At 41.0% G+C, this 27,376-nt stretch overlaps 2 protein-coding genes across 2 annotated transcripts in view; both read left to right on the forward strand.

Annotated features, from left to right (window-relative positions):
- Positions 1–1,294, forward strand: part of fbxo38 (F-box protein 38) — a 52,445-nt gene extending 51,151 nt beyond the window's left edge. The window contains 1 exon segment of the mRNA XM_085788580.1: positions 1,095–1,294. Coding sequence (XP_085644706.1) covers positions 1,095–1,273 — 179 coding nt within the window. The 3' untranslated portion in view covers positions 1,274–1,294.
- A 7,121-nt stretch (positions 1,295–8,415) lies between these two features.
- On the forward strand, positions 8,416–25,968 carry magt1 (magnesium transporter 1). Its single transcript, XM_085788593.1, has 10 exons — positions 8,416–8,555; positions 14,037–14,206; positions 15,238–15,355; positions 16,784–16,924; positions 17,733–17,873; positions 19,707–19,796; positions 19,887–19,950; positions 21,551–21,625; positions 24,023–24,113; positions 25,713–25,968. Exons 1-10 carry the CDS (start codon positions 8,475–8,477, stop codon positions 25,726–25,728), a joined length of 987 nt encoding a protein of 328 aa, XP_085644719.1. The 5' UTR covers positions 8,416–8,474; the 3' UTR covers positions 25,729–25,968.
- Positions 25,969–27,376: the final 1,408 nt, after the last annotated feature.

Here is a 27,376-nt window from a genome sequence, read left to right on the forward strand (position 1 = left end):
AACCCGACCGACTTGTTGAAACTAATCAAGTTCATAAGCTGTGTGCAGAGCGATCTGGCTGTGTGATGTGTGTGTGAGTGACGATGGCGGAAAAAAAACAGCCACGGAGCGATGGAATGGGTGTGTCGCGGCTCTGCCATTTCATTGGCGACACAGGTTCGTGTCTTATGGCGCATTTCCACTAGCACGGCACGGCTCAGTTGTGTTTCCATTACAACTGAGTATCACTAGTGCCGCCGTGACGTCATTTACACGGCGCCGAGCAACGCTCTAAACTCTGTAAATATATAACTTTAGCAACATTTGAAACATTTTCAGGCGAGAAAGTAGTCGTTTAGATCCCCAACGTGTTGAAAATCTGACTAAATACCAGCTGTTTACAATTTTGTTTCAACGAAGTCGGCGTTACTAAAGCTAGCCGTAGTGAGCAACGCACTTCCGGTTATTTTCACAAAATAAAACACCCGTTGCCTTTTATCACAAGGAAAGCCATCACGATAGAATTGGTGCTTTTACTTTGTAAACAGGAAGTGAACCTACCCTCGCTGTAGCTAGCTTTAAACCGCCGTTTTGACTGCTCTCGTCCCGTTAACGGCATTTAACCGTTCAATATGCCTTACCGGAGAGTCTGGCCAGCTCTGAGATCGGCCTGGTTCATTGTAAAACATTTATTTATTGATGTAAATGTGGTGTTTTCTGTGCGTACAGACCCCAAGGCAGTGCTGCTCTTCTGTCTAACCACAAACAAACTGCTGCTACAGCCACAATTGTTAGATTTCATCAATGAGACCAACATTTATCCCCTAAAAAGAGTTCAACCAGCCGGTGGTAAACCTCTAAAAGCCATCGGGGAAGTTAATTAGCGGTTGTTTTCTCCCCGGGGTGACGACCGTAGGCTGGCGCGCCGAGCCGAGCCGAGCCAAGCCGAAGCGCGCTAGTGGAAACGCGCCATTAGAGTGTCGCGGTTTCGATTTCGACACGTGTATCGTTCGTTACAGGCCTAATATAAGTCCCACCCACCTGTCTGAATGCTTGTTGCCTCTAACCAAACGTGTCGTGTTGTTGTGTGTTGTGTTGTGTGTTGTGTGTGTCAGCCACCATCTACGCCCCGAGGCGGAAAGGCCAGCTGTCGGCCGACATCTGCATGGAGACCATCGGGGAGGAGATCTCGGAGCGCCGGCAGAGCAAGCGGGGGGTGTTCCAGAGGGTGGTGGTCCTCTTCCTTCATCACTGTGACACGCCGGGCGAACCCGTGGACGACGACTACATCTAAGACAACAGGCACAAAGCTTTTTTTTTTCCTGTCTGTCCACAACCCCGAAGACGGTCGCACACTGCCATGCACATGAGAACTCAGAGACCGGGCTGAGCTTCAAGCTTCACGGAGAGAGAGGGGGGATAACTCCAGAGGAGGGAGGGAGGGAGGGAGGGAGCTCCTAAACCTTTAGCCTCAGGTTGAAACCTCTTCTTCCAGAGAGGAGGAGCGGAGGAGCGGGACGGGACAGGACAGGACAGACTGACTGACTGAGATCTGGAGATGAGTTTCACGACTCATGTGATACTGATTTTTCTTGAGGCAATTCGCAATGAGAGTCCCGGCAGCACAGCAGCAGCAGCACGTCTCTAATAAAAATAAAAGCTGGGTGGGAGAGTAGTACAGCTACAGCTACAGCACGGAAGGTGGTAACTGGTCAGTGTTGAGTGAGTGAGTGAGTGAGCGAGTGAGTGGATGGATGAATGAATGAATGAAAGCAGTCCCGTTCTGACAGCTCATGTTCATCACACTGGCAGTGCGAACCCTCTCCGTGCTGATCTCTCATCTCATCTGTCCGCTACCACAGGCTTCCTCCTACCTCTGAAATGGCCTTAGACACAAATGTCAAACAAACTATGCTTTTTATTTCAGTTTTAAGTTGCTTTTTCTTTTCTTTTTTCTTTTTTATCTCGACATGCTGAAGTGAAGTGTTGGTGGATCTGGGTCGTGGATTTACCTCAGCACTAAAAAAAGAGATGGGTGTTGATGTTGAACATGTCTGGCCCATCAGATAGATAGATAGAAATGCGGAAGCTAGACTTTGTAAGAGCGATGGATGGATGGATGGATCAGATCTGCTCCGTCATAGTCACAGGTCACAGTCTCACACAGCTATGCAAATATGTTGTGACCTACTTTGGCTTCTGCCTTGTGAATCAGCTGCAGATAACCACTGACTCAGCAGCAGCAGAGAGGGAGCTAGTCAGTCTAACCCAGGGCCGTTGTATAGGGGAGAAAGGTGATGATAACTCTAGGGGCCCAGCGCCCAGTGGGGCCCATAAAAAACCCCAGTAGTCTAATCTTTGTATGACTGATTTATTCTGCGTAAGACCCTGACTAATACTCATAGTACACTGTAAAAACTCTACATCTTTCCAAGAATATTTGTCTTATTTCTTGTCCAAATGTCTCATTTCTAGTCAAAACTAATCTCTTTCCACTTAAAATAAGACTCATTACCTAAAAATTAACTTGTTTTTAGATCATTTTCACTTAAATTCACAATAAATAGAAAAATCTGCCAGTGAAAGTAAGTTTTTTGTGCTTGTAATAAGGAAGAAAAACTTGCTCCACTATCAGATTTTTTCTACTTATTCCAAGTGAAAATCTGCTTGAAAGAAGTAAAAAGTGTCTAAAAACAAGCTGCTTTTAATATGATGTGTCTTATTTTAAGTATAATGAGATTTGTTTTGACTAGAAATGACATTTTGACTAGAAATAAGACAAATATTCTTGGTAAGATACTTGAGTTTTTGCAGTGTAATGCTGCATTAGCATCAAAACAAAGAAGGCTAAATAAAAAACGATAATACATACGTAGTCTAAGAAGAAAAAAAAAAGGAAAAGTTAGGGGGAGGGGCCCACTTTAGTATTCTTTAAGGGGGCCCAGAATTCCTAGCAACGGCCCTGGTCTAACCCAGCACAGACAGATGTGGAGCTTCACTTAGCTGCTCTGTTTTCTACATCATCAGCTGGAGTTTGCTGTTTGCTGGTCCTGCTGATGATGCAGCTTTATTGTTTTGGTCATGTTGCTTCAGCTTTATTTTTGTGACCCATGACAAGTTTAAAACCAGGACCAGGTGAGAACCGATGTGAATACTGAATTTTGAGGATAAGTATTCACTAGAGCCTTTTTTTTCTCTCTTTTTTTTTTTTTTTTTACCTTGGAGAGAAATCAGTTTTGGACTGTGTGTGGTCATGTCCTGTCTCTCTGACACATTTCTGGGTCAGCTCTGTTGCCTAAAAAGAAGCTTGAACATGAAGAAGTGAAGCCTTTTTTGAGGTTTTACGAGCCCACGGGGGCTGGATTAGTTCTTTTTTTGTTGTTTTTTTGTTTTGTTTTTCCCTCTGGTGTCTTGCAGAGACCAGAGAGCTAGCTGGTCGTCTGATAGAGGATGTGAATGGTCAGGGATGTGGATGTGGTTCCTCACAGCCGGAGAAGAAGATGGACAGTGAATGTTCACTATCAGGTGATTAGAAATATTCAGTGTGCAGGTTGGACTTGATACAACGAGTTCACCACCTGTCTTGTGTACTGATGACTGTACAGGTGTCATGGATGATGCTCTGCTTCCATGGTGTTTATATGTTTATAAAGAAAGAACAAGACTATTTCACATACTGAGAAATAAAATAACAGGAAACAACTTCTGTTCTTCTGCTCTTATTTCTGAATTTATTAGATTCTGATTTAGAAGGTGGTCACAAACGATGGATGATGTTTTTCATATACAGCATAGAACACAATGGCTCAGACTAGGGATGTCACGATTACAAATTACTATATTGGTACGATTATTGTCAGAGAAATAATCACGGTATTACGATTATCACGATTATTATGCATTAGGCTAATTCATTTCACAACACTATGAATGTGTAAAATCAAATATAGTCAAAATATAATTACATTACTCATTGTTTACACAAAATATCTATGAATATATGACCAATTATTAACCCCCCAGGGGAAATGTTTGAAATATTCAGGTCATAAATTGTCATCTATACCAAATGTTTACATTTATTTTAATCATTTTTTGTTTTATTTTGTGTTTTTTTTTTAATACAAATGACACACTAACATTTAAATTCCTACCGATTCAATGTTACGTTAAATAAATGGACCAGTATCGGTGCATTCACCTTTATTTTTGCGCCACATCTGCCGATAAGGTTCCAACATCATCTTATTTGGGAAGTGACGGTATTTAGGAATCACAAATAACACAATCCAACAACTCCACAACGCTCTGGTGGACAAGTTGTGACCTGCACATTCACCACGCTATGAGATAATAACACAACGTTACCACACAGAGTTGTTTTAGAGGGAAATGCGTAGCCAGAACTACATTCCAGACCAGGGCCGTTGCTAGGAATTCTGGGCCCCCTTAAAGAATACTAAAGTGGGCCCCTCCCCCTAACTTTTCCTTTTTTTTTTTTCTTAGACTACGTATGTATTATCGTTTTTTATTTAGCCTTCTTTGTTTTGATGCTAATGCAGCATTACACTGCAAAAACTCAAGTATCTTAGCAAGAATATTTGTCTTATTTCTAGTCAAAATGTCATTTCTAGTCAAAACAAATCTCATTATACTTAAAATAAGACTCATCATATTAAAAGTAGCTTGTTTTTAGACACTTTTTACTTCTTTCAAGCAGATTTTCACTTGGAATAAGTAGAAAAAATCTGATAGTGGAGCAAGTTTTTCTTCCTTATTACAAGCACAAAAAACTTACTTTCACTGGCAGATTTTTCTATTTATTGTGAATTTAAGTGAAAATGATCTAAAAACAAGTGAATTTTTAGGTAATGAGTCTTATTTTAAGTGGAAAGAGATTAGTTTTGACTAGAAATGAGACATTTGGACAAGAAATAAGACAAATATTCTTGGAAAGATGTTGAGTTTTTACAGTGTACTATGAGTATTAGTCAGGGTCTTACACAGAATAAATCAGTCATACAAAGATTAGACTACTGGGGTTTTTTATGGGCCCCACTGGGCGCTGGGCCCCTAGAGTTATCATCACCTTTCTCCCCTATACAACGGCCCTGCTCCAGACATGGCTGCTAGGCCGAGTGATTTAAAAAACGCGAGTAGTATTAGAGAGTAAGAGTATTTGCTTCAGGATGTGTTGTAATATATTACATAATTATACGTTATTGCATCATAGTGTGGTGAATGTGCAGGTCACAACTTGTCCACCAGAGTGGTTTGGAGTTGTTGGATTGTGTATTTGATGAGTTTTGACTCAGGGAAAGGCAAAAGTATCATTTTGCCTCCATTGTGTTAGCTGAGCAGCTCGCTTCTCTGCCCCGCCGATCTAAAAACAGCTTGCACCGACAATGAAAGGTAATGAACCTACTCCTAAGACCGTAGGAATTATGGCAATAGGTGAATTTGCCAAAAATGTTGAACTACATGGGGACTTATTATGCTCATTTCTGCTTCTTGACATGGTACCTTGATGTCTAAATTTCCCTGACATTAAAAGTTGGCATTGAAAACAGAATGTGGCATTGTAATAACAATTTTTGGCATTGAAAATAAAATTTGGCATTGTAATAAAAGTTGTATTGACACTGAAACAAGTATTGGCATTGAAAAATGTTGGAACACAGGCATAAAAAATACAATATTTAATTTGGATTTAAAAAAATATATATTATCATGTAATTTTCAATGTCAGTCTTCAGATTTCTTCTTCATGTCCATCTTTTTCAGTGTGTTTTTTTACACTGCATTTCCCCCCAGTCTCACTGGTTTTCAGTTTCAATTTTTTTTTTTTTCTGTTTCAATGTTCTTCTTTTCAATGCCAAGTTACTGTCAGGGTTTTGGCGTGGAGGGGGGGGGGGGTCTGAGGGGAGGGGCTAGGGACGCATGGAGAAGAAATCTGAAGACTGACATTGAAAACTACATGATAATATATTTTTTTTTAAATCCAAATTAAATATTGTATTTTTTATGCCTGTGTTCCAACATTTTTCAATGCCGATACTTGTTTCAGTGTTAATACAACTTTTATTACAATGCCAAATTTTATTTTCAATGCCAAAAATGTTTATTACAATGCCAAATTCTGTTTTCAATGCCAACTTTTAATGTCAGGGAAATAGCTCCATATAAAAGTAATGTTAGTAACATGCTTTGGTCAGAAAAACCAACAGATTGAGCACAGCTGGGTTCTCTACACACCAGTTTCACAGCCCTGCTCTACACGGTTAGTCAGGTGCAAATATGAAAAAAAAAAATTCTAACAAAAGGTTTCTCAGCTGTTTTTTATAGTATTAGATGTCCTTAATAACATACTAAAAGTTTACCAAAATTTGACCACTAGAAAGGTGTTATTTTCAAGATGGCGTCCAAGATGGATAGGAAGCCTGAGGAGACACCACAGGTGAATAGGGTAAAATTTAACTAACAGATATCACCATGAAACTTCCCAAGTTTATCACTTACATTAAGACAAATATTTTTTGTATTACAAGTTTTGTCAAATTGTATGTTTAAATATGTAAATGAGGCAATATCTCATTAAATATGTGCTAATTTGCATACATTTCCAGAACCGAAATGGATAAAAGCCACTTTCAAAATTCTTGTTTTATTTTGTTGACATACTAGAGTCAGAAGTTTTTACAGAGGGGATTTTGGATATCTCTCTTTATCACTCTGTAAATGAGAAAATACTGTCACCAGCCCTAAAAATTCAAGTTGGTCGTGTTTTTAGGAGTAAAATGTTGTATAAATCAGGCTATGAATGATATATCAACAATCCCCTCTGTAAAAACCTTCAGAATATAGAAAGGGATCAAACTGGAAGGTTTGGTGTCTGTAAGTGCTGCTGAAGTGGAGATTTTGGGCTCTTATACAACATTTTACTCCTAAAAACACGACGATATTTGAATTTTTAGGGCTGGTGACAGTATTTTCTCATTTACAGAGTGATAAAGAGAGATATCCAAAATCCCCTCTGTAAAAACTTCTGACTCTAGTATGTCAACAAAATAAAACAAGAATTTTGAAAGTGGCTTTTATCCATTGTTCAGATTTCGGTTCTGGAAATGTATGCAAATTAGCGCATATTATTGCCTCATTTACATATTTAAACATACAATTTGACAAAACTTGTAATATAAAAAATATTTGTCTTAATGTAAGTGATAAACTTGGGAAGTTTCATGGTGATATCTGTTAGTTAAAAATTTTACCCTATTCACCTGTGGTGTCTCCTGAGGCTTCCTATCCATCTTGGACGCCATCTTGAAAATAACACCTTTCTAGTGGTCAAATTTTGGTAAACTTTTAGTATGTTATTAAGGACATCTAATACTATAAAAAACAGCTGAGAAACCTTTTGTTAGAATTTTTTTAGGGTTAGGTGTTTTTTTTTTCATATATGCACCCGCCTAGGTCGGTTTAAGCCTAGGTTATACTTTCGCCTGGCTCCGTTGGCAGTTGGCGCGCGCACCTCGGCAGAGCGCACAGGCGTTTATACTTGCCGCATTCACCGTTGCAATATTCGTAGCAAAGACAGGGGGCGGTAGATAAAAAAATACAATAGGAAGTAGCAGAAGCAACTAAAAACAGAGAAGAAGTAAGCAGGATTTCTCCTATAGCTCTACTATTTACCTTAATTAAAAAGCTCCGGTGTAATTGTGATAGTTCACTACATGATTTGAAAACCAACCGTCCTTGCAACATCAGTGTAGTAGTTATATAACGTTATCGATCGCTCCATGTATTGATTTTTCGCCGGCTTGTTGTAAACAGATGCACATGGAGGAGAGGAGGGACCGGATTTGCATAGTTCCTCGAGTTCTGGGTCATTTGATGGTGTTTATAACTTAATTACGAGTTGTACAAATGCTAGAGCGTACCAGCTCAGCCAGTCTTCCCTCAAATTCATCCATTTTGAACCGAGCGACACTCGCGCGGCGCGCGCCAAGTTTCAAAATCCTGGAGGTGCGCGACAGCGCGGCGCGCCAGCGCGCGACGCCGTCGCGAGGTGCGCGTTTACGTCATTTGTGGCGCGCGAGCCTCGCGCACTCGCGACTGCGTCGAGCATAAACCAGGCTTTAGAATCTTCGCTCTGGTAGCTGAGGTAACCATGGTAACCATGGGAGCGAGGGCTTGAATGTTCACAAGTCGGGTGAAATTAAAACGGCTTGTTAAGAGACATTTCTTACTATGGCAGTTTACAAAATGTTGACGTAGTTTTGCATAATATGTCCCCTAACAAAAACAAAACAAAAAACTACAAACTACCGTCCTCCAGTGTGGTTGTATATGTGTTTATCAATAAAGTTTGACAGAAAAAAAGCGGCAGCAGAATGACAGCTCGCTGTGATTGGCTGACAGCTGACCAATGGAGAGCTGACAGGAGGCGGTGGTGTAGCGAGTAGAGGAGTCGGAGCTGCTGCTGCTGCCGCAAAATGTTTGGAAAAGTTTTGATTTCGCTGTTTGTGCTGTCGGTTTTCCACCATGAGCTCAGCGACGCTCAGAAGAAGAAAGAGGTAAGACACGGTCACACACACACGGCTCAGGAGCAGCACACACACACACACACACCGCAGGAAGTCTGTGAGTTTACAGTTTAAAGTCCGTCCCAGCAGCAGCAGCAGCAGCAGCAGCTAGGCTAACAGCTAGCATCAGGCTGCGGGTGTTAGAAAGTCAAACAAAGTGCAGACAAACTAAGCTACTGACAGCGGTCACACAGTGTTTGTTTATTTGTTTATTTGTTTATTTGTTTATTAGATGGATCCCCATTAGCTGCCGCCTTGGCGACCACTAATCTTCCTGGGGTCCATAGGGTACAATACATAGTACAGTGTAACATCAGTGATATACCCAGACATCAACACATACAGTCAGTGGCGTGCACAGACTTTTTGAAGGGCAGGGGCGAAAAGGAAAAAAAAGGGCACCTAGTAGCGCGTCCTCGCCACTGAAGAGGGCACTTTAGCACATGTTTTGGCTCCCAGATGTGGCTCCTAGAGGGCACTTTCAGGGCTGCCAAGTTTCAGAAAATGACAAGAGTGAGACTGTAGCGACATGGTGCGTTTGGCCGGCGACCACAGGTTGGCGGCGAAAAAAAATTGATCTTTTTTAACGTCGATTTGGCCTGTTTTAACACGTGTTTTGGCTCCCAAGAGGGCACTTTAGCACACGTTTTGGCTCCTAGAGGGCACTTTAGCACGTGTTTTGGCTGCCTTGAAGTTCACTTTAGCACACGTTTTGGCTCCCATGAGGGCTCTTAGCATGTGTTTTGGCTCCTAGAGGGCACTTTAACGCGCGTTTTGGCCCCCATGAGGGCACTTTAGCACACGTTTTGGCTCCTAGAGGGCACTTTAGCACACGTTTTGGCTCCTAGAGGACACTTTAGCACACGTTTTGGCTCCTAGAGGACACTTTAGCACACGTTTTGGCTCCTAGAGGACACTTTAGCACACGTTTTGGCTCCCCTGAGGGCACTTAGCATGTGTTTTGGCTTCCAAGAGGGCACTTTAACACGCGTTTTGGCTTCCAAGAGGGCACTTTAACGCGCGTTTTGGCTCCCATGAGGGCACTTAGCATGTGTTTTGGCTCCTAGAGGGCACTTTAGCACACGTTTTGGCTCCTAGAGGGCACTTTAGCACACGTTTTGGCTCCTAGAGGGCACTTTAGCACATGTTTTGGCTCCCAGGGGGCACTTTAGCACGCGTTTTTCAACAATTGGGCCACGAGGGGGAGCGACCGCCCCCCCCTGCCTCCACCCTGTGCACGCCACTGCATACAGTCATACATTCCAATCATAACTACACTTCACATATAATAAACACTTATAATAAAAACAACAATAACAACAACAATACACATGCACACACACACATCAATTTATACATGCATACTACCACAATATTTAAAAAACATCATAGTTCATACATATCATATAATGCCCTACATTTGTAATATCTTTTCTTTCACTACTATCATAGTAATCCTAATTGTGATACCAATAATGAATTCCCAGTCATATGGTCAGCTGCATTAGGTGAAGCCTTGAGTAGTTTTTTAAAAGTTAATTTGTTTTGTGAGTGAGATATGTGAGGAGGTAAAGAATTCCAGGACATTATTGAACGATAGATCACAGAGTGTTTGAGTAGATTATAGTTCTCAGAGTTGGAAGAATCAGGTAACCAGAGCTGGTGTTTCTGGTGTAATGGTTAATAATGTCTGTCTCTAGTCTTCAGTAATTGGTTAAAAAAATCTGCAGGTGTCTGATTGAATATGATGTTTCTAAAAAAAGATCAGAATGTCGTAGCTGAGTTTAACTTCAACTGTGAACCAGGAAAGTCGGAAGTGCATATCAATAGTGTCCGGCACACAGCCTGGTGGTGACGCCGAGGACCCCGAGGCTCTGCAGGGGAACGGGTCGGACTGAGAGCGGCAGCAGAGCAGAGAGGAGTGGAGGAGTTTTAATATATGTTTTTATTTCCAATAAATTAACAAAAAGGATACAACAACAAAAATATCCATCTTGAAACAATATCGATGATGGGCTGACTCGTACAGTTTCTTTCTTTCTTCTTTTTTTGTTTAACCCATGCATATATATATAAGACAAACAAGGAAACAAAATACAAACAAAACAAGCAAACAAAGACAAAAACAATCTAAATCAATAAGAAATAAGTGGAAAAGCAGCAATCTGTCTTCACTGACATTAGTGGGTATTTGCACATATACAGTATGTGCTTACCTGCACAAACATACACATAAGCGTGCTCGCTACACATATGTACATCCACATAGTCAAACATGCGCATAGATTTTACAGAGATACATATATTTAATATTAAGGTCTGCCCCTGCTCTATAGGGCACCAATTCAGGGCTCAACCAATCATATGTCCCCTTTAGAAAATTCCTCCAAAACCTAAAAGTAATGGAAACCTAAATTCTTGAAAGATATGACCACACTTATGTTTTTCCAAAGTAAATTTTTCTAAGGGTAAAGAAGCTGAAACCTCCACTCTACCTGCCGCTCTCTGTCACAGTCACTGACAGCAGCAGGCAGGGCTCTGTCACCGACTACCTCCTGGCATCAGAGGACAGAGTTTGCCTCGTTAGAAATCTCTCATTACTGTAATACTACTGCACGTGTCCTTCAAGTGAAGCATAAAGCAGTGTAACGTTACTAGATGAACTATGTATCTGTGATGGGCGTGGACCTGGCGTGGCCTGGAGGTCCACTAGTGGAACTGGAAAGGCTGGTGCAGAAGAGAAAAGCCAATAGGTGATTATTAATTATAAAGCACATATAAAGACTTGTTGATGGTCCAGACAAGTTGTGACCTGGACGTTCACTATGCTATGAAATAATCCTCTAACATTAGGAGACAGAGTTGTTTCAGAGGCAGATGAATAAGAGGATTCAGCTGAGACTGGATGGAGAGAGTTCTGCTGCAGCAGAGGACGAGGATAGACAGGAAGCATCACATAGAGGTTTATATCATGACTCTATAGTCATTCATATATAGTAAATGTGTTTGCAAAGAGGCAAAAATTAAAGCAGAAGTAAGTGGTCCGGTCGTTTTCGCTAATGCTGCGTTCCAGGCAGGCTTTTGAAATCGTAAATTACAGCTTCAAGTCACAACTTACGACTTTGTAGCGTTCCAGGCAACCCACTCGTGTTTTTCCGACCTGTTTTACCTGTGAAAGTCACTATAACGGCCACTCGTAACTTCTGACCCGTGAACTCGTACCAGATCGAACTGGTACCACTTCACAGGTCGGAAAAACACGAGTTATGGGTTGCCTTGAACGCACCATAACAGTCCTCGTCCCTACGTCACCACATTCAGGCGCATCCCTTGGCTGCACACACAGAGAGGACTGCCCCTTTATGCCGTTCTCTCTCCTCATTGGATAAAGTTTGTAGGATACAAGGAAAGTTTTCTCCTGGGCTCAGAGCAGAGCAGAGGGACTGACAGACCCGTGTTTCAGACCAAACACTCTATAGAAGTGATTGCTGTCGGAAGATAGAACTATTTAAGACTTAGATTAACACAAATATATCACTTACTTCTGCTTTATAACTTTCCATGAAAAGTTAAAGGTTATAGCTACAACTTTTCATCCACAGAATGTCTAGAGGGCTGCAGAATAAAAGTATTTATTTTACTGAATTAAAAAAAAAAAAGTATATAAATAATTGTTTAATAAATTTTGGCGGGTCCGAAATATGTAAATATTTACATCTGGTCACGTTGGCAACGTAGCATGGAATGATCTCTGTGGCAACAGCATTAGAACGGTGATGCCATGTGTCGACTGCTCATAGATATATAAACGTAGATGCGGCATTCAGGCTTGTCAGGAATGTCTCACGGCCGCCATCTTGAGAAGGAGTTCCTCCTGACGAGCAGTCAACTGTCAGAGGGTTTGACAGCTGTGAATCTGGTGAAATGCCAAACTTTTGTGCTGCGTACGGATGTTCCCATGAAAGAAACGCCAAAACGAAGAAACATGGAATAACTTTTCTCAAGTAATAAGTTGTTTTATATTATATAACTGTTATGAACTTGTTGAATGTGATGTAGGTGAGTTATCTGACATAAATGAAACTAACGTAACGTATCATAGGGTGGGATATGTGTTACATTTAGTGCATATACCGCTAGTTCATATATTAATAGTTTGGCTTATCAGCTGTTTCCCCAGGCTGTGGTAGTTGTGAGTTTGTGGTTGCCATGGTGATGAGGCCGGCGAGTGAGTGTAAACCACTGTAGGCTAACTTACCTATATAATTGTGCTAGGCCATATTAAATCAGTTTCATGGCACTTACATGAACCCTAACTGCTAACGTGAGTTGTGTACCTGAATTGTAGTATTTATATTAAAACAAACGGCTTGAAAATCGGTTGAAAATTCAGTGATAGACCTCTACTGCCTCTGTAGACTAACTTACAGTAAGTAAAAGTTAGACACCTCCTGCGTCAGAGGCATCTACGTGTATAGTATCTATGGTAACTGGCAACCAGTAAAACAGAAGGTTGGAGCGAGAGCAGGCAGAGTGAGTTCTACACCTACTGGCCAGAAGGAATTAAACTTGTAGCTATCACCTTTAAACAATTATTTATATACTTTTTTTTTTTAATTCAGTAAAATTAATACTTTTATTCTGCACCCCTCTAGACATTCTGTGGATGCATTATTTTTGAAAAATGTATCCTTTTGATGAAAAAGTTGTAGCTAGCTATAACCTTTAAGCTGGAGAAATTTGGAAAATTCCAAATTGGAAATGTGGGGTGAACAAACTGTATTGTATCCAAAACACAAAAATAAATGTTCAGTTCTGTCATAAGCTGACATCCATGCAACATACAACAACTAAAAAACATGACATTTCAACAGATTTATTTGTGAGTAGAACTTTGAAATTCTTGCGGAGCAGAATCAATTTGGTCTACGTATGGGAAACAATAGGTGTGTGTTTGAGTAAAATGAACGTTTGTGTTTCATTCTATAAACTACTGATGACAATTTCTCCCAAAAATTACAACTGGTCAAAATAACAAAACGAGATGCCGTGTTTTCAGACCTCAAATAGGCTAATGCAAAGAAAACCAGTTGATATTCATTTTTAAACAGACCACTAATGATTTAATTTAGGAAGAGTTCAGATTAATATAGATGGAAATTTAATCCTGCAGCAGCAGTGACTGTTTACTGATTTACTGATTATTTACTGATGCATATGTTATAGTTCTAAGATTTTCTATTAAAATAAAGCCAATAAAGACATTTTTTTGTTCTCTTTTTATTTGGAAAAGTACCAAAAATCGAAAAGTATCGAAAAACATTTTGGTACCGATACCGGTACCAAAATGTTGGTATTGTGACAACACTAAGGGGGCGTGGCCTCAGCAGCCCTGCAGTGCTTGCATTAATTGGTTGTTTTAGCCAAGATTATGCTACAATATATTTATATTTCCCCCCCACCCTGATGCAGACGCTGCTGTCGGAGAAGGTGACTCAGATGATGGACTGGGCCTCCAAGCGCTCGGTCATCAGGATGAACGGGGACAAGTTCCGCCGCTTCGTCAAGGCTCCTCCCAGGAACTACTCGGTGGTCATCATGTTCACGGCGCTGCAGCCGCAGAGGCAGTGTGGCGTCTGCAGGTGAGAGGCTGCAGCTCTTTTTTGAATTTGAATTTTTATTTTTGCACAAAGTAAAAAAAAAATACAGCATAAAACATGGTAGGTAACAATAGGACGGACAGTGCAGGGAGAGGCAAAAAGCCACAACGGGCTTATTTTTAAGCCTCCACCTTATATTACAGTTTAATGTGAAAAATAGGGATGTCACGATTACTTGTTTTCACAATTAATCGCGGTATTAATAAACGCCACAATTAATTAATCGTAAAGATTCCTAAATACCGTCACTTCCCAAATAAGATGATGTTGGAACCTTATCGGCAGATGTGGCGCAAAAATAAAGGTAAATGCACCGATACTGGTCCATTTATTTAACGTAACATTGAATCGGTAGAATTTAAATGTTAGTGTGTCATTTGTATTAAAAAAACACAAAATAAAACAAAAAATGATTAAAATAAATGTAAACATTTGGTATAGATGACAATTTATGACCTGAATATTTCAAACATTTCCCCTGGGGGGTTAATAATTGGTCATATATTCATAGATATTTGAAATATTTTGTGTAAACAATGAGTAATGTCATTATATTTTGACTATATTTGATTTTACACATTCATAGTGTTGTGAAATTAATTAGCCTAATGCATAATAATCGTGATAATCGTAATACCGTGATTATTTCTCTGACAATAATCGTACCAAGAACATTTGTAATCGTGACATCCCTAGTGAAAAAACACAAAATAACATGAAAAAATTAATAAAAATTTAAAAAAAAGAATAATAATGACTGACAACAACAATAATAAATATAAAATTTAAAAAAACAGAAAATATAAGTGTGTGTGTGGATGTGTGTACTGTACATGTGTCCATTAGTGTGTACTCATGAGCAGCAGCAACAACAACAATGATAATGAGAATAATAATCAATATCAAAATATCAAAATACCAACATAGCCAATACATTACATGCTCAGGGAACTGCTGCTGCTGCTGCTGCTGCTGCTGCTTTTCCTACTGAACGACGTACCTTTTCATTTCAGACAAGCAGACGAGGAGTTCCAGGTGCTGGCTAACTCCTGGCGCTATTCTTCCGCCTTCACCAACAAAGTCTTCTTTGCGTCTGTAGATTTTGATGAAGGCTCGGACGTCTTCCAGATGGTGAGACTGCTTCTAAAAAGTCTGAATACTGTTAATACATTTACATCAAACAGCTGGTAGTGAAGTGAGCTGCTGTGGTGTCGGACTGAAAACCTGCTCAAGTTTCATCAGCTGCCTCTTTGGATCCACTCATCCTGTTCCTGTACATCTGCCTCATACAGATGTGTTGATAGATAGATAGATGTAATAGGCTAGTGACTAACTGTCAAAAAGGGCTTTAGTTTTTGAGATACCCCTACCGGAGGTAGAACAAAACCTAACAATGTTTTTCCTCATCTCTAAGGTCTCCCATATATGAAATGGATTCTTAGGTTAAAATATTTTACTGCAAACATTGTTAAATTGATACATATTGTCATACACCCCAAACTTAAAAAAGAACAAAAATACAGCCTGGCCGTATGGGAGTTAAGACACATAAACTCATGTAGATTAATAACACAAGCTCTGACAGCTTTGAAACTTGACATAATTGTGGCCAGGAAGTTCCTTTACCTATCAGAAAAAACTGGATGTGAATATCTTGATGTGTGTGACATATAGAGACCTATAAACACTTGCCTTAAATAAGCGGACATGCAAATAAAGAATATCTATGCAGAATATTCTCATTTACTTTGTAGTTGCTCAATCAGGGATTGTCATAGAAACACATATGATGACTTGTTTGAAAGATGGAGTTGTGCAGAATCCAGTGATACCAAATATGTGAATATAGCATGCATAGTCAGCATAATACATCACCAAATGTATGAGGTGTCCCAAATGAAAGAAAGTGAAACATTGGCATAATCAAGTCTCCAAACCCTAACCCTCGTCTCGTTCGCTATAATATAATTTTTTCCAGCCCTTCAAAGTGCAGGAAAAACACAGTTTTTATTTGGACCTAACCAACTGCTGATCGGTGGGCGCTAACCCTGGGCGGAGGGATACGTGAGTTGGTTAGGTCCAAATAAAAACTGTGTTTTTCCTGAACTTTGAAGGGCTGGAAAAAATTATATTATAGTGAACAATGGAACTGTGTATTTTTTTTCAGGTAAAACCTCTTTTAGGCCGTGAAAATAGGCCGTTTCTTTGGGTCTGTTCACAACAATGTATGTTGTAAATCTCTGGGCAGGGCTATTATGGGCTGGCGTTGCTAACGGGAGGAGTGCAGAGAGTCTTCTACTGCAATTAAAGTACTTAGGGGCTATTTGGAGATCATACAACCCCACTTTAAAAAAATGCTACTATCCCTTTAACTGAAAATTACAAATAAAGTGTTTATAAAATCTCTTTGAAAAAAGAACTAAGTGACAGAGAGGTAAATAAAGGTTTACCTCAGTGAACCAGACCAGATGAACCTGTGAGACCAGACTGGAAGAAGAAGCACCGGCCCCAGTGTGATGCTCTGCTCTGTCGGTGACTGACTCTGTGTTTGTGTTTCAGCTGAACATGAACTCTGCTCCGACCTTCCTCCACTTCCCGTCCAAAGGGAAACCCCGCCGGGCCGACACCTACGAGCTGCAGGTCCGAGGCTTCGCGGCCGAGCAGCTGGCCAGATGGGTGGCGGACAGGACGGACGTGCAGGTCAGCGTCGGCGTGGCCGTGGGCTCTTGTTTTACAGTCTGTGGGTCTGTCCCAATATGCACACTCGATCACACTTACACACTTGGCCACTTGGCGTGTGCGTTCATGTTCTTAGTGTCAGTTCAGTGTGTCCCGTTTCTCCAACGACCGAAAGTGCAGCTGCTTGATTTGCACTTTACCCACACTGAAGGTCAGACCGCATCCCAGCGGTATTTGGCCAAGTATAAATCCCACAATGCACCACGGTGAAGTCCGCCGTCACCGGCAGCCACAAGCCCGTTTAGGAAATGAGATTGAATTAATCTCAATAAAATGAAATGAACTTTCTATCTCATAATTATGACTTTTTAATGTCATATTTTATATTCATCATGCTCTGTTCATGTTTTTATTTTATGTTTTTTGTTTTTTTTGTTTGTTTTATTTACTTACAGAGTTGGGTTTACACATTTATGATTTGAATCTTGTGCATAGAGACACTTTAGGAGTAGATGAGACTGTGATCCAGCAGCACTGTTTATAAACTGTTGCTGTGCTGTGTGTGTGTGTGTAGTAGTTGTGCTACTGTGCACAATGACACAGGCTGCACTTGTCAAATTTGTCCCGATTGCTTTTAAATCTCCCCACACACGCTTGGCCACTTAATCCATGCTTGTACACTATATGTAAATATACGTTCGGCCAGCAAAACGTCACCAAAGTGTGTGTGGTAACCAAGCGCGCTGAGCCAAGTGTGGAGGAATGGGACAGGCCCGGTGTGTTGAGTGAACACTACGAGCACGGTGCTCTCTGTCCGTCTGTGTTTCAGATCAGGGTGATCCGTCCCCCCAACTACGCGGGGCCTCTGCTGCTGGGCTTCCTGCTGGCCGTGATCGGGGGACTGGCCTACCTGCGCAGACACAACCTGGAGTTCCTCTTCAACAAGAACGTCTGGGCCTTCTCTGCACTGGTAACTGCAGCCAACACACACACACATTCTTAGAGTCAGGATGTTTGGTTTGTTAGTAGGGGTGGGCAAAAATATCGATATGGCAATGTATCGCGATACGATATCGATATTCAATATTTAAATATCGTTTTTTTTTTAATCAAAAAAAAAAAAATTTCACATTTTTTTCACTTTTTTTTTTCAAATAATAAATCATTTTTCAGACGTAAATCCAGTACGACTTCCGCACCTCTGCTCCGCGAGGTGTCACTGTACTGCTGCCTCAGACAGTGTGTTGTTCATGCAAATATGTTGTTGTAACTTGCACTTGTATAAAATGGCATGGATAATTCGAATTACATTGTTTTGACTCAGTTTGTCCCATAAATTATCACTATCATCTGATGTACATACAACTCGGATTTTAAGATGCATAATGCCTTTTACATTTTTCAGTGAACTATGTAGAATATCGTAGAGTATCGCAATATATCGCAAAATTTGGATATTGCAATATCGTATCGTATCGTGACTCAAGTATCGTGATGCGTATCGTATCGTGAGGTCCTTGGCAATGCCCACCCCATTATTGGCCTAATACTAGGCCAATAATGTGATAACTTGTTACATTATTGGCAAAAAAAAAAAAAGTGAATATGTTGTTGGCTTTATCACATTTAAAATGGCCAAAGTTATTACATTATTGGCTGTTTTTTATGTTTTGGGTCGATTTACGCCCCTAAATGTTCTGCTTGTGCTCCTAAAATTTCAAGTTGGAGGCCACTGTGCTCCTATTAAAGATAAGTTAGTCTGAAGCCCTGAAGCGCCATTGTTCACATTGAATCAGAATCAGAATCAGAATCGCATTAGAAACCACCTCCGTATGCGGTTTGAACCTGTTTCAGAAAAATCGGATCTCATCATGTGGTTTTTGGCTAAAATCAAACTACACAATCTGGATATGACAAAAAAAATCAGATTTGGAGCGAAAGTGTGAACAAGGCCCAAGTCTCACATACAGTGACTGAAATGATGTAATAAGGTCAACAGGTACCTTGATCATACAAATCTGTTGTTTTTAAAATCGGGTATTGTAAGATTTGAGGACCTATAGTCAAATTCAAAACAGGTCAGATTTAGTTTAAAGCCTGGAATAGGTTGCTACTAATAAACATCCCAAAAAATGTTTCTGGTCAGACAAAGCATATTATATGATTTAAGAGGGAACTGTAACTTTAAACAATCTACCATCCATTCTACCCTGAAAAGTTTCAGCATCTATTTTTGTGGTGTATAAATGTGGAATAGACTAGATGAGGATATAAAAATGTGCAATAACTTAAAAGTAAATTTAAAAGTAAGTACAAACATACACTCTTGGACAGCTATAAAGAACTGGACAGCTAATTTTACTCTTTTTATTTATAATCATGGTCTTATTTCATATTAAAGCAATATGTTTTTAATCTTCTGAATTGTATGGAACTACAGATGTATGACATGAATCACAATGTGGCGGGGAGGCTGAACTTGATCAGCTTTGCTTCCTTCAGCCCCTTCTATTCTCAAACTGGCACAGTATCATTATTGTTTTGTTTCTTGTTACATAGATTGTTTTGTCTTTTGATGTGCTGGTTTGAGACAAATAAAAATCAAATCAAATCAAATCTGTAACACTGTAATACTATCAGTTCTTCTCTAAGTAAAACTCACAGACAGGTGGAGTAGAAATGAAAAATGTGCACACTGATTTTTGCTCTCTGTGTTCTCGTGTGTGTGTGTGTGTGTGTGTGTGTGTGTGTGTGTCTGTGTTCTTGTGTGTGTGTGTGTGTGTGTGTGTGTGTGTGTGTCCAGTGCTTCGTCCTGATCATGACTTCAGGCCAGATGTGGAACCACATCAGAGGACCGCCGTATGCACACAAGAACCCCAGCACAGGACAAGTGGTGAGTCAGAGCCTCAGAGCCTCCAGCCCACAGCACAGCACAGTGTGAGTGACGGTGTGAACAATAACTGACCTCAGATCTGATCCACAGAGCTACATCCACGGCAGCAGCCAGGCCCAGTTCGTGGCCGAGACCCACATCGTGCTGCTCTTCAGTATCCTTCAGCTGATCACACACACAACAACAACAAGACAAGCTGAGGAGAGGGAGGGGGTCAGTTGTGGGGAGTCGTTTTTGTGACTCCAATATGGCGGCCTGAACAGCGCCATGTTGGATTGGCCGGCCGAGAACCCGCCCACTGGCCTCGAAGCAGCTGTCCACGGAGCTGCTCAGACCTGTCACTCAACGTTTCCGCGCCCTGATTGGCCAGAGTTTTAACCTTTTAACAGTAAAACGGCAGAGTAAAAAAAAAATTCACCCCCCTCAGAGTGTGTGCGGGGGTAGAAACTATCGATTGAGACGAAAAAACGTTCTGACACCAAGCTTTTAACATGTTTACTGAGGATGTAAAGTCGGCGATTTTAACATGGGGGTCTATGGGGAATGCTCCCTTCTGACACCAGCCCCCAGAGGAAGAAGAGGGGATTGCAGCTTGTTGAACGCGGAAGTGACTTCACTTCTCAGACCGACAACTGCCCCCTTGAGATACACTGCACATCACCATTTATCACCTTTTATCACAAGTAAAACTTGTCTTATTTACAAATAGTCGTTCAATTAAAAAAGAAAATCTAATAGTTCATGAACCAATTTCATTGGTCGATTGGTCTGAGAAAAAAACAAACAAAATAAACAGGGGGTAGCACCGAGGGACAAGAGAGATAGAGAGAGAAAAGAGAGTGAATTGGTATGTGTGCGTGGCGGCGGCGTCTGGTGTCGAACAAATGAATCGACCAGTGACTTTTGAGATCATGTAGCTACTTCTCACCAGAGACTTTGTTCTCACGCATCGCGATTTTTTTTTATTTTCACCGATGCGAGTCGTCACGCATTTGTATCGATTTTTAATCGACTCACGATGCATCGTTACATCCCTACACATGATTAACCGTTTAACCGTTAACCGATAACAAGAACTTTGATCGATTAATACTATCGGTTATTTTATTATTATTATTAGCTCCTTATGTCGTCAACTCATGGGGGCGTGTCGACACGTGCAGAGTTCACTGCCTTCAGTCATATTTCGCAGCAAAAAGTTCCACAGGAGGACTGACAGTATGAGCAGCAGCCCCCATGAAGGAAGATCAGACAATACATGTAGCTACACGGACATAGATGTGAATCACCTGTAACTACGGCGCTGAGAAAAAAAAAAAGAAAGAGGACGTTGCTGCTCTCCAGCCTGTTCACCTGCAGCTCCACAGAGGAGAGAGAGGAGCTCTGCTGCTCCTTCAGTCTGGTGTTTGGCTGCACTTTGTATAAAAACAGTTCTACATTGGACGATCTGAGCACGATCAGCTGAGACAGAGCAGAGTAGATGTGACACGTGGCGCTGATCAGCCGTCGCAGCGCACGTGTGTATTTAACGGCAAAAAAAAATTGGAGTGATTTTTTTTTTTTTTTTTTTTTTTGGCCGTGTGCCGCGAGCGTCTTAATCTTATCGGTTAACGGTTAATAATCGGTTAACGAGCGTCGGTTATCGGTCAGAAAAAAAATTCAAAATGTGCATCCTAGTCAGAGCCCAGGAGAGGCTTTAACTGTCATGATGTCATGGATGTGTTTCCTGTCTGAACCTTGACCATCACTATCAGATGCTGCTGTTACCATGGGAATCGTGCTGCTGTGTGAGGCTGCTACCTCGGACATAGAGATAGGAAAGAGGAAGAGTATGTACACACACACACACACACACTCACACACACACACACACACACACACACACACACACCTACATAAAACAGACTGGGTGTTCTGCAGCATGCTGATGAGTCTCTACCTGAGAGGTTTTTTCAGTCTGTTTGTGTCCCTGTGTGTGACAGGCACACTGGAGGTCATGTTGGTAGATTTAAAGGACATAGTCGTCATGGTATGCACCTGACGTCCAGGGGTTAAAGTTCTCCGTCGCCACGACGGATTTCCGTCAATGAGAAAAAATGAGGGGAGAAAAAAAAGGCTACACGTGTTTTTGTTGTGGTTTACTAACGCTGCTCTCAACCAATAAAACTAGCCAGGACCGTTGTATTAACCTAGTGGTTCTCAACGGGGATGTGGGGGGGCGGCGCGAGCACAGTAGGAGGGGAGGGTGGGGGTCGGCTCCCAGTCGGTAATTTCTCCCGCTAATTAGTGAAGTAAAAAAGTAAGAGTGTGGGGGATATTTTTCGCACTATCTGGCAACCCTGGCCTGCCTGCACGCATGAGCCCGGTGACGTGACTGTCACTCACTGGAGGCAGATACCGGTTTATACCGGTACGTAGTAGCGTTGGCTCCCCTGCAACGAGCGGACCTGTTGGTCATTGGTCCGCCGCCGCGGTCCGAGCGGACGTGGCCGCGCGCATTCGGTTTTTTTTTCTAGACCAGTTCTGAGTTCAGTTTAAGTTTCATACTCTCCAGCCATTCTGGCCTTGTTGCCTTACAATGATAGGAACCAGTTAGTCAGTAGCTACTCAATGTTTTTCTTCTATAGAATGTTCTTCTCAGAGGACACCAGAATGCTTCATTTATGTGTTAAAATCACCATTTTTTTTCTGGGGGGGGGGGGTGCCCCCAGACCCCCCTACAGGGGTTTGGTGACTCACCTTTTTGACCACTTCAGAGTTTGCAGGCAGTTTGCATCTTCAGGTTTATGCGTATGCAGAATCATCACAAGGTTCCTTCATCAGGTTTAAAATACAAGGCAAAAATGACGACAATAATGCACACCGGACGAAGGAACGCTGAGTGGGGGGGGGGCTTGCAAAAAAAATTTCAGTCAAAAGATTTTTTTTTGCTTTAACCCCTGGACGTCACGGTACTCGGAATTCGCTGTGGAACGTCCACTGAGCGGCAAAAAGACGAGTGGCAGAGCCGCCAAAGTTTAAAAACGACGCAGTAACGAAGCGATTTTCTTTTGTGTACCGTTACACCCCTACCTCTAACACATCCTACAGTTTGACTGGTCAGAGTTTTTCAGAATAAAAGCAGCTAGTCCTCTAACACATCCTACAGTTTGACTGGTCAGTGTTTTTCAGAATAAAAGCAGCTAGTCCTCTAACACATCCTACAGTTTGACTGGTCAGAGTTTTTCAGAATAAAAGCAGCTCGTGTTTTAGTGTCGGGAGTCAGTGTCAGGACGACAGTAACAGCTGTAATCTCGTCCCTCTGCACAGTAACAGTGAGCCTGTCAGTCACTCTGCAGGTGCCGCGGTCACTCTGTGTGTTACCATGGTTACAGGAAGTGTCCGTGGAACAGACGGTTGTGTTGAGCTGGTTGTCGATTCCTTTTGAGATATAAGATATTTTATCCAGTTTATGAGTCCACCGCTATCCGCCAGCACGTTGAGGGAGGTTTGTTTTGCCACTCAGTCCGATCGAACGTGGCGTTGCCGAGGGCAACGTGACGTAAGCGCATACCCTCTATTGTAAAAGTGCATTGTAACACACATTGTAAAAGTGTGTGAATTTATTCATTTTATTAAAAAACAAAAGATGGGGGCGGTGCGTGGCGCAGTGGGTAGAGCGGCCGCCCCATGTAGAGGCTACAGTCCTCGCCGCAGGCGTCCCCGGTTCGAATCCCGCGTCGGGCAGACCTTTCCTGCGTGTCATTCCCCCTCTCTCTGCCTCCCCATTTCCTGTCTATCTCTACTGTCATCACTATCAAATAAAAAAGGCAAAAAGCCGAAAAATATATACTTTAAAAAAAACAAAAGATGAACCGGTAGATAAAATAGAAAAGAAGATTGTTGTTTTTGTTTTTTGAGAGTGGAGCAATGTTTTTTTTTTTTTTTTGGGATAAACTTTGCCTTTGATTTATTATCCTAACCCTATTTTGAATGCTAGTCTTTATCACAAACTAAAACTGTTGAGTTAAAAGTGTCACTGATGTAAATGGTTACAGCTTGAAGTGGCGGTGAGGTATTGAAAATGTCTTAAAAAGGTATTAAAATTAACTTCAAGATTCCTGTACGTATATACCCTGTTATAGTAAAATACACAACATATACATATACAGAGGTGATGAGGGTGCAGTTTATTATTGATACAGAAATGAAGCTGATTATGAACTCTGTGTGTGTGTGTGTGTCAGTCATGTGTGTAGCAGGTATCGGTCTGGTGATGCTGTTCTTCAGTTGCCTTCTGTCCATCTTCAGAGCCAAGTACCATGGATACCCATACAGGTCTGTCTCCTTCTAACCCGTTCCCATTGGTGGACACACACGGTGCAGCCTGGTTTCCTATTGGACGAATCTCCTTGTTGTTTACAACTACTTCCGGGTAGAAAACCAGCATGAGAACAATAGTGACGGACGAGAGTTTCGCTATATATATCTAATTTTTCATGTCACTATATCACCGTTTAGACTAATCTGATGTTTGTAAAGTCTATAAAACCAATGATTGGACAAACATTACTATTTCTGTGTGCACATTTTCGTAATTAGTCATGGTTATCAGAGATTAGCCGGGCTAACGGTTAGCTACCTGTTAAACTTTAATAACTCAGTGACTCAATAAACGCTCCATGAAAAAATATTTTCTCCAGCGGATATCTGAGTTACGACATGACTGAGCTAACTGGAGTAGTTTCATGTCGTGTCCCACAACGGGAGGGTTTTAACAGCTGACGTCCTGCTGTTAGCTTAGCTACCGCCGTTAGCTTAGCTACCGTTAGCTTAGCTACCGTTAGCTTAGCTACCGCCGTTAGCTTAGCTACCGTTAGCTGTCCCTGTCAGCTGAGCCTCTGATGCTTTCTAGACACCGTGATTCCCCCAAACTGAATAAATACAACTAGGGTTGTAAAATTCCGGGAATTTTCAAAGTTGGAAACTTTCCATGGGAATAAAAGGGAATAAATGGGAATAAATCAGAAATTTACAAAATTGAAGGTTGGCCCTTAACAGGCAACTTAAATATAGTTGTATATATAGTAGCATACTAAAACAACCAGATTTAATGCAAGTACACGTGAATATCTATGGAAAGCGAAGTGTTTTCACTACATTTCCCATGAGCCTCCGCGCGCACGGTGAAATTCTTGGACCGGCGCAAGACGGACAAAAGCGAAAACACTTTGCAAGAATGTTTTCATTGATCAAGAATGAAAGTCGGAGGTTCGCAGATGATCAGATACCATTATAGTAATATAGTATATATACAGTATATACATATATATATATAATTTTATTTTATTATATATTATTTTATTTTAATTTAATTTTTTAAGGTAAAAGGGGTAGGGGTATATAAGCTTTGGCTTCAACCTACACCCTTTTGGTTATATAAGCTTGATATACCGAAATAAATAAATTCATTCATTCATTCATATATATATATATATATATATATATATATATATATAGTAGTATTTTAGTCAACATTCATGTTTTTGTTGTTCAGTAAAAGAATTGATTGTTCATACAAAAATTACATTCCCAATAATTCCTATAAATTCCCATGGAAAGTTTCCAATTTGGAATATTTCCAATATTCCCCAGCTTAACTTCCCATGGAAAGTTTCTGGAAATTTACCGCCCCTTTGCAACCCTAAATACAACACATAGCAACACAAAACACACACACAGAAATAGTAATGTTTCTTCAATCATTTCAGATTTGTCTAAACGGTGATAGGGCCTGAAACATATGATATATAGCTAAACTCTCGTTAGTTACTATTGATCTCATTCACATTACAGCTGGTTTTCTACCCGGAAGTAGAATGTAAACAACAAGGAGATTCGGTCTGTTGTCTGACAGTCTCACCCTCTGTGTTGCAGCTTCCTGATAAGTTAGAGCCGACCTCGTCGACGGGACGGAGGGTTAGGTTAGGTCATCGGTGGACGGGACGGTGTCCACGGCGACGGTGCCACACCACTGTCTGTCTGCTAAGCCATGATTCGTCTTCTGATCTTCATCGTCGTCGAGTGTGTCCACACACTCACACTCCCACAGACACACACACACCTCTGGTGCCTCTACAACAGCAGGACTCGTCACTGACGTGCATCCTGGACTGTCTGCTGCCAAAACCACTTTTCTACTCCACAACACAACACAACACAACACAACACAACACAACACAACACAACACAACACAACACAACACAACACAACACAACACAACACAACACAACACAACACAACACAACACAACACAACACCATCTGACTTTCATGACTCGTGTGATGGGTAGTGATCAGGGACTGACTCAGTGAGTGAAGCTGTTGTTAGGACCACCCCTCTCTTTCTCTCAGTGTGTGTGTGTGTGTGTGTGTGTTTTAACAGAGTGACAACACTTAAAGACTGTTTGAGGGAACAGGGCCGTTGCTAGGAATTCTGGGCCCCCTTAAAGAATACTAAAGTGGCCCCTCCCCCTAACTTTTCCTTTTTTTTTTCTTAGACTACGTATGTATTATCGTTTTTTATTTAGCCTTCTTTGTTTTGATGCTAATGCAGCATTACACTGCAAAAACTCAAGTATCTTAGCAAGAATATTTGTCTTATTTCTAGTCAAAATGTCATTTCTAGTCAAAACAAATCTCATTATACTTAAAATAAGACACATCATATTAAAAGTAGCTTGTTTTTAGACACTTTTTACTTCTTTCAAGCAGATTTTCACTTGGAATAAGTAGAAAAAATCTGATAGTGGAGCAAGTTTTTCTTTCTTATTACAAGCACAAAAAACTTACTTTCGCTGGCAGATTTTTCTATTTATTGTGAAAATGATCTAAAAACAAGTCAATTTTTAGGTAATGAGTCTTATTTTAAGTGGAAAGAGATTAGTTTTGACTAGAAATGAGACATTTGGACAAGAAATAAGACAAATATTCTTGGAAAGATGTTGAGTTTTTACAGTGTACTATGAGTATCAGTCAGGGTCTTACGCAGAATAAATCAGTCATACAAAGATTAGACTACTGGGGTTTTTTATGGGCCCCACTGGGCGCTGGGCCCCTAGAGTTATCATCACCTTTCTCCCCTATACAACGGCCCTGTTTGAGGGCTCAGGCTTGCACTTAGGAAGGACCAGGGAGTGTGTGTGTGTGTGTGTGTTTGGACCGGTACTAATGGATGGACAGCATCACCCCTCCCTCCCTCTCTCCCCCCCTCCATCTATTCAGCCGTTTTCACTTTGCCAAATGAGAGTTTGTTGTCAGAGAATCATCTGTGTTTGTCTCTAATTAAGAAGAAAAGTCTTAACAAGACGAACTGTCTTTTATTTTCTGTTGTATAAAACATTGAAGTGCTTTAAACCTTTATGGAAGCCTCCATCAGGTGCCAGGACAAAATATTTGATCTGAGGTTATTTCTGATATTAAAGTGCCTTAACTGTCATCCAGTCTCTTCCTCGTTCTTCCTCTTTCCTTCAGGACTGGGGGCAACCGGTCATGTGAAGTACCATCTATAAAATAAACGCTGAAATAAATCAATAAATGAA

This window comes from Trachurus japonicus, chromosome 10 (genome assembly GCF_045865225.1).
Source record: "Trachurus japonicus isolate A0001 chromosome 10, Traja_1.0".
NCBI lineage: Eukaryota > Metazoa > Chordata > Actinopteri > Carangiformes > Carangidae > Trachurus > Trachurus japonicus.